This window comes from Juglans regia, chromosome 16 (assembly GCF_001411555.2).
Source record: "Juglans regia cultivar Chandler chromosome 16, Walnut 2.0, whole genome shotgun sequence".
In the NCBI taxonomy this organism is placed as follows: Eukaryota; Viridiplantae; Streptophyta; class Magnoliopsida; order Fagales; family Juglandaceae; genus Juglans; species Juglans regia.
The window spans coordinates 24415536-24424440 of NC_049916.1; the positions used below are offsets into that span (position 1 = coordinate 24415536).

General features: G+C 36.8%; 1 protein-coding gene across 1 annotated transcript; it reads left to right on the plus strand.

Annotated features, from left to right (window-relative positions):
* The first annotated feature begins 5284 nt into the window (after nt 1-5284).
* LOC109006541 (arginine decarboxylase-like) lies at nt 5285-8224 on the plus strand. Its single transcript, XM_018985850.2, has one exon. The coding sequence runs from the start codon at nt 5761-5763 to the stop codon at nt 7912-7914; it is 2154 nt and encodes a 717-aa protein (XP_018841395.1). The 5' UTR covers nt 5285-5760; the 3' UTR covers nt 7915-8224.
* The last annotated feature ends 681 nt before the right edge of the window (nt 8225-8905 follow it).

The following is an 8905-nucleotide window of genomic DNA, read 5'->3' on the forward strand; positions in this document are numbered from 1 at the left end:
TCGTTTCGTGTTTAACAACCTTGGATCTGGATGGGTCGTAAGAGATCAACATCGACCAATTAGATAACACTTTTGCAACGACGTACAAATAAAAATACAATACAATTAAGGAAAATATTGCTAAAAATACAGAAACACACGTGCGAGATGTTCGCCGGGCAGGCCTTCCTAGTCAAATAACACGGAGTTCCGTGTAAAAGGTGGTCTTCTTGGTCTTCCCTTTTCACGTGTTAATGCTCATATTTTATCAAGTAAATTCAAAGGGTAAATATATCATCTCGTGTTCTGATTTTTATGAATAATTTTATATACAATCGTAAAGTATGTAATTATTGTGTAATTATTTTTAAAAAAAAGTAGAGTTTATTATTTAAAAATTATTTTTTTTTCATATGAATATCATATTTTACTTATTTTTTTTAAAGTGATTATGTGACGATTATACAATTTATGATTACAAATATATTTTCTGGATTTTTATTATGCCTATAAAGGAAATCAAAGCTCATATTAATTAGTTAGTTGGGTAACTTATTAACGTGGTTAGTATGTTAAAAAAACACTAAAAAAAAAGATAATTATGTTTTATGAATTATATTTATTTGTAATGAAAATGACTATTTATTTTACTATAAGAATGTACTCGTTTCAATAAGAAATTATTCTTTTTATGCAAATATCCGACTACATATAAGCGTTTTTCATTTGATAGATATATGTATTTTTTTATATTACCATTTTTCGTACGTTGACCCATATTCGTCATTTGATGCCTTTTGTAGATACTCTATGGTGTTTTTAATGGGGTGATTAAGTTGACTAAAATTTGAAGAAAATTCATAGAGACCAAAAGGCATACAGAATAACGACGATAATAATATTTATAATAATAACAACAATAACAATAACAACGTGACGAAATACTAACGGTTGACATGTTTTCGTCATAATGTTCATAACTGACAACAACGACAATAAACAAAAGATTATAGCGAATATAATTCACAACAAATATTTTAGAACCTAATTGTTTTGATTAATAATATTATTTTTGAAAAAATTCTATTTACAGTCTCAAAGTGAAGACTGTATATGCAAATATTTTATTAAATGAAAAAAATATCATTTTAAGAGAGATAATTTTATAATTTAAAAAATTTTTAAAAATAAAATTATTTAAATTTACATTAGTCTTGTTTTTATTTGTTGGAGCAAAATGTTGCAGACAGAGTAGCTGTAGTGTAGTTTCAAGCTGGAATAGTCACGGGCTCTCTGCTATTAATGAATATGTTTCTTAGGGTAAGTTTGGGGGGTGAGATGAGAATTTTGTGTTTTGTTTTGAAGTTTAAAATATTAAATTTTAATATTATTATTGTTTTGAGATTTGAAAAATGTGTATTGGGATTTGAAAAAGTTGAATTGTTTATTATATTTTGTATAAAAATTTGAAAAAGATATAATGATGAGATAAGATGAGATGAGATGAGAATTTTATGTTTTATTTTAATGCCCAAACCTGCCCTTATTTAATAAAAATGATTTTACTTTTAAACAATAAATAAGAAAAAAAAATCATTTTCTTTTTGAACACAGAAATCCATTATGCCACAAAATGCAAACAGAGTGGAACACGTAGCTTGACACGATTGACAAGGTCAATGTCGTCCATTCACGACGTGAATAATTCCTGCCTGCTTATACCCACCCCACCCGCATCTCCAGGCGGCACCCGTGAGCCCATGCAAGAATCCTTGAAAATATCAAAAGACGTATTGGGAAAACTCCGAACGATAAAGGGCATATATGTAACTTCATCTCACCAAGACGCAAGCTAATGCGTGGTTGTGGGCCCGGGGGGCGTGGTGTGCACTTTTTGACGGGCTTGTGCGGCTGCAGTCACCAAATCAACCTTACCCAGACACTCCCACCCGTGACCTCCCCCGATTATAATTCCAGTTCATTTTAATAATATTTTCCATACTTTTTTAGAATACTGTATTTATACATCAATATGCATATTTAAACATAAAGAGTCGAAAAAATAGTTTTACAGCTTTCTGATGACTTTTAAGAGATACGCGTTGTACAAACAGACAATCAGACTATAAATCGTTCGGAATAATATGATGATTTTGTAAAAATTACCGCGCGTGATTCTCGTGCACCTCTCTCACCAGTGAGTGGTCCTCACCTACCTCTCATATCTACTCGTGGTTCTCACGTGTCACGCCTTTCGAGTAGCTCTTCTCGCCATACTCGCCAAATCATCGGACTTGCCACCACCATATATTTTAAATTTGATCTTTATGGTTGAAAGAGACAAACGTGTTCCCTTCACGTATCACTATAGTTTATGAAATATGCCGGAGTTGATTTAAACTGTATTATGTTATTTTTTGCATCTATTTTATTGTTTTCCTTATTGTTAATTAAAATAAAAAATGATTTCGCCTCTCGAACTTTTGTTTGTAGAGGTTGAGTCTCTATTTAGACAAAGAGTGTTGTTTCTTTGACGTTTGTCTGTAGAGAGTATCGGCAGTAGTGAAGACTAAACCAGTTACAAAATAAAATAGTATACTGGTGAAGCTCTAAATACATTATTTTAGTTTTATGATATCATGTTTGATGTGAGGACGTTTCATAATATATCCAGTCATAAATCTAAATTTCTTAATGAATGAATAATGATATTTTTCCTTTAAGAAAACATAAAGAGCCAAGAGTTCGATGGCCTGATGGTATATATCCTCTCATTCCCCTTGTATATATATATATAAAAAAGAACATAAAGAAAAAATAATAAATTATATATTAGTGTGTGGTGTAGGAGATAATATATACTATTATAATGATTATTTTAAATTAATATTTGATTTATTTTCAAATTACAATATCTACTATGTTCAATATTTTAAAATATTTGAAATAAATGCATCAGATAAAATGCCTACAAACAACGTTATGTGTTGCGGTGACTGAATCAAACATATTACCGCACTATAACGTAAATGATAATATTTCATTTATAAAATTTAAAATTTAAAATTTCTTATTTAAATCAAATCATATCAAATAAACACATTATTAATTTTTTATTTATTTATGTGAATTATAAATATAAATTTATTAACTTTTAAATTATTTTATTATCAATATACGGTCCACGTAACTTAAATGATAATTCATATCATAAATCAATTGATGTTAGATTAGTATTGATATGCACCAAACTTAAAATTAGGGTGTGGATGCGTATATGCCTGTAGCTACGCGTATGATGCGCGTCAAAGAAATTTAAGAGGGGGGGCCCATCGCATCAGAGCCGTTGAAAACTTTTCAAAAATTGGAGCGTCAACTTTGCAGATTCTCTCGTGGATAAGATTAGCCGAGGAGGACCAGTTGTGCTTCTTGAATGCCCCTCAATTTCTCGCGATTCAATTATAAGGGCCAAATTTGTACTTTTCTCTTTTATTCTATTTACCCAGCATTTTTAATTATTTTTTTAATTTTTCTTTAACTTATATCATGTGTAGTTATGTTAGGTCAACCACATAGTATTGACGACACTATTTTTTTTAACTTAAATTGACGTGTCACTATTACATGCAATATCACGTTAATTTGTATTTTAGAAGGTTCAAATACAAATTATATATATATATATATGTATTTTAAACTGAATAAAGTTTCACTATTTTGTTTGTTTGTGTCTATATAATGAAGAATGCGATAACCCTAACAATTTCTGTTTCTATTTTGAATACAAAACAATATGGGCATCTTCGTAACTGAATGTTTTTGTGCAAATTTTTTTTTTTTTTGCACTATTTAACACCTCTTGACATAATACTTGTCAATGATGGCATGTTGGCATGTGTTCATTGAATGATGTCACGTGGTTTTGGGATGTTTTATGAGAAATTAGTTGTTTATAAAGAATAGATAGACTATAAGAGGTTTGAATATTGAGTTGAGTTGATTTGAGATGAGATGAGATGAAATGAATTAAAATGAAAGTTAAATAAAATATTGTTAGAATGTTATTTTCAAATATTATAATTATTTTAAGATTTAAAAAAATTTGAATTATTTATTATATTATATATATACATTTAAAAAAATTATAATCATGATATGAGATGACATATATATATATATATATTTAATCAAAATCTAGCCTAAATCACGCTCAATAAAAAAAAAAAAATTTTGAAAACATTGATAATATTCACACGATAAGGAAGAAACTTTTTGAGGCAAGTACAACTCAAATGAAACTCAAATGATTAGAAAGTGGGTAAGGTATTTATTTTTATAGAAAATGCTACTCTTCTCGTTGAATTTTCTTGCTGGTTTTTTTGTATTATTTTTTTACTTAAATGATTAAGTAATTATTTTTTAATAATATTATGATTTTTTTTAAAATATTTAAAACTGTTAAAAAATACATGTAAAAAAATAAAAAAAGAAAAAACATAAAACAACTAACGGGAGCCCCCAGCGGTGGGAGTAGCACTGCTCTTATTTTATATTTATTGACCTTTTGACTATGGCCTCGTTTGGATTTAAAATTCAACTCAATTAATCTTATTTAATTATTATAATTTTTTTTTTAATTTTAATATAAAATATAATAAATAATTTAATTTTTTCAAATTTCAAAATAAATTTTCTAAATTTTTATTTAAACTATAATAAATAATTTAACTTTTATTCTATTATTTACAATTACTCTCAACTCATCTCTAAATTCAAATTCAAACTAAAATTAAGAAAAACTTTGGTATTAATTTAGATGAAGAAGGTTTATCCGGGGGGGGGGGGTTTATACTTTATAGTCCAGGCGACCGGCACGTGACCTGCTTTGAGGGAAAAAAACACCTGTCGTGGAAACTGAAGAGAGGACCAGGTATTCGTAACAGCCCGATGGCTACGTGGCAAAATCAGGGCTGTAGAAGGAAATCCACATCACAAAGAAACTTCGCGCTGGCTTCCTAATTCGATATCGTTCCGAATTATACGCTACTTTAAGCTTCTCGGCGTTATATAGCCCCGAAGAAGGCTCGGGAGAGAAAGCACTGCAAAGAAACGGGTCCCACAACCAAGCGGCCACGCGGCAACTCGACTCTGATTAGTCGTTAGGAGAGGAATCCCAGAGCCATAAATAGAAAAGTTAAAAAAATTATAATTAAAAGAGAAGAACCCGAGAAATTGAAAAAGATATTCGCTCCGGGCCAACCATCCGACTCCCAACCCTACCCACTACTATAAATAGCCGCTTCACCTCCCATGCAATTCTCGCTCATTCACACCCTGCAACGCCCCTCGTTTGCCGTCGGTTCCCCGTCCGTTTTCCCATCACTTTCCCGGGAAACTTGCCCTTTTCCATTCTCCCTCATCTTTCCCCAGATCTGCATGGTAGGGTCTGTTTTCGCAGCTTAAACGTTGATTTGTTTCCCAGTCGGAACGGAGCAGATCCGTTTAAGCCGTGAAATCCTTCTTCTTCTGAGGGTCAGGAGTGAGGATTCGGGCTTGTAGGGTAGAAGTAGAGGGGGTTTCTCTTTTTCGATAGATCTGTTACTGCTTCTTTTGAGGGGGTAGCCGGGGCCTCGGCCTCGGCGGGTTTTAAAGCCCCCACCTTCACAAACCATATGGAAAAACGATTCTTTCAAGAAAACCCTAACAACAGTTTTTGACCCCTTTCCTTCCCCTCATTTTTTGGTTCTCTGTAATTAACTCTTGAGATCGTCGCGGAAAGAGATGCCGGCCATGGCGTGTTGCGTGGACGCTGCTGCAGCTCGATTCCCTCCCGGCTACGCTGTTGCCACGCCGGTGGTGGGTAGCTCTTTTCCCGCGCCGGTCCCACTTTCGGGCGTTCCTCCAGCAAGCAACAACGTGGAGGCATCCCATTGGTCGCCTTCCCTTTCGGCCGAGCTCTACAATATCGATGGATGGGGCGCGCCATACTTCTCGGCCAACGCGTCTGGGAACTTATCGGTGCGCCCATATGGAGCGGCTACGCTGGCACACCAGGAGATAGATTTAATGAAGATTGTGAAGAAAGTCTCGGATCCGAAATTGTTGGGTGGGCTGGGGTTGCAGTTGCCCCTGATTGTTCGCCTGCCTGACGTGCTCAAGAACCGGCTCGAGTCCCTCCAATCTGCTTTTGATCTCGCGGTCCAGTCCCAGGGGTATGGGGCTCATTACCAGGGCGTATATCCGGTGAAATGCAATCAAGACCGGTTCGTTGTCGAGGACATAGTGAGATTCGGGTCCCCCTTTCGGTTCGGGTTGGAGGCTGGTTCGAAACCGGAGCTCCTTTTGGCGATGAGCTGCTTGTGTAAAGGTAATCCACAGTCACTTCTTATTTGTAATGGGTTCAAGGACGCAGAGTACATTTCCCTCGCTTTGCTTGCTAGAAATCTCGCCCTGAACACTGTGATTGTACTTGAGCAAGAAGAGGAACTTGATTTGGTCATCGACTTGAGCAAGAAGCTCTCTGTTCGACCTGTTATTGGTGTAAGGGCGAAGCTGAGGACGAAGCATTCGGGCCATTTCGGGTCGACATCGGGCGAGAAAGGGAAATTCGGGTTAACAACGACTCAGATTTTGCGCGTGGTGAGGAAGCTTGAGCAGTTGGACATGCTTGATTGCCTGCAATTGCTGCATTTCCATATTGGCTCTCAGATCCCTTCCACAGCTTTACTAGGCGATGGTGTCCGTGAAGCCGCACAGATCTACTGCGAATTAGTTCGCCTCGGCGCCCACATGCAGGTCATCGACATCGGAGGCGGTCTGGGTATCGATTACGACGGATCCAAATCCAGCGAGTCCGATATATCGGTTGGTTATAGTCTGGAAGACTATGCGTCAACTGTAGTTGAAGCTGTTCGGTTGGTATGCGGCCGCAGGTCTGTCAAGCACCCGGTTATATGCAGCGAAAGCGGCCGAGCTATTGTCTCCCATCACTCGGTTCTGATCTTTGAAGCTGTTTCAGCCAGTACATACGAGTCCCCAGCGGTGTCTCCGTTTGGGTTACAGTATTTCGTTGAGGGGCTTCCGGACGAAGCTCGTGCCGATTATGAAAACTTATCGGATGCGGCAATGAGGGGTGAGTACGAGACTTGTTTGCTCTACGCTGACCAGTTGAAGCAACGCTGTGTCGATCAGTTCAAGGATGGGTCTTTGGGGATGGAACAACTCGCAGCTGTTGATGGGTTGTGTGATTTGGTATCAAAGGAAATAGGAGCAGCCGATCCAGTCCGTACGTACCATGTGAATCTATCTATTTTCACCTCGATTCCTGATTTTTGGGGCATTGGCCAGATTTTTCCAATAGTTCCCATTCATCGTCTCGATCAAAGGCCGTCCGCGAGGGGAATTCTGTCGGATTTAACCTGTGATAGCGATGGTAAGATTGACAAGTTTATAGGCGGCGAGTCAAGCTTGCCGCTTCATGAGCTGGAAGGCGATGGGCGGTACTATTTAGGGATGTTCTTGGGCGGGGCTTATGAGGAGGCGATCGGTGGGCTTCACAATCTGTTCGGTGGGCCGAGCGTTGTGCGGGTGTTGCAAAGCGACGGTCCGCAAAGTTTTGCGGTGACACGGGCAGTGCCGGGCCCGTCGTGTGGGGATGTTCTCCGGGTGATGCAGCACGAACCGGAGCTAATGTTCCAGACACTAAAGCACCGAGCTGAGGAGTGTGTTGATGGGAACAGCATTACTGCGACTGCGACTGCTTCTCTTGCCGCCTACCTGGCCCATTCCTTCCGTAACATGCCATATCTGGTGGTGGGAGCCTCTTCTTGCAGCATGACTGCTATCAATAACAGCGGTTTTTACTATTGCAACGAGGATGTCTACAAGGATCCAGCTGCCGCTGAGGACGAGCAGTGGTCTTATGGTGTTGTTTGAGATTTGTGGAGTTGCTTTGGTTGTTTGTGCTTGAGGTGGTCGTCGTCGTCGTCGTTAATTGTTTTTTTTTTTCAAGTGTTTCGTTGTCTATTTTTATTTTTAATGTTCTTTTTTATTCCATGAAGAGCGAAGGACGTAGAAGAAAGTAGTAGAGGGTCGGTCCTTTGCATGTAGTTAAGTAGTGAAGGTGGGGGGGTTGAGAACCGAATCCGCCCTTTTGTAAATTCGGGATCTTATCCTCTCTATTTTACTCCTCTTTTCAATTAGACTTTTTAAAGTTTCGGCCAGTGCAAGCAAGCACCCTTTTTTATATTGTCATGTCATATAGACTTGTTGGCCGTTGAACTTTCGATGCGGTGTAGGGCCTTTGGTTGGGTGGTTTGGGTTTTGTTTTGTTTGGACTGATGCAAATGGAAACGGTGTAAGAATCTTAAGGGGAAGTGTCAAGCAGTAGTGAGATTCGGGGTTTGTGGGGTTGGGGTTGTCTTCTTATAGTTGTGTCTTTTTGGTGCCATTAAACACTAACAGCACTAATCTTAAATTTCAGCAAAATTGCGATTGGATATAGAGGAATGTTGTCCATTAGTTATTATTCACTTTTTTACTCCATATCTATAGTTTTTTTCATAGGATGTAGAGGTGTTTTTCATAAGATGTGGGGTGATAAATAGTAGTTGAAGAAAAGAATTTTTCTTGTATATATAATACTCTCTATTCTTTTAATATTTTACTACACATCCCTTGGTTACGTGTGGTAAGCCTAATGCGTAGAGATCGGGAGTGATCTCTATCAAAGTGTTTTTAATATGAGCTTTGCTACACAACCTCCACCACACTCCACACTCTACACTTTTTTAAATTTTTTAAATTTTTAATATTTTTTTAAAATTTTTTTTTGAGTTTATTCTTTTTAAATTATTTTAAATTATTTATTCATTATTTATATAATAAATATTTAATAAAAGAAAAAAATAATAAAAATTAAAAATAA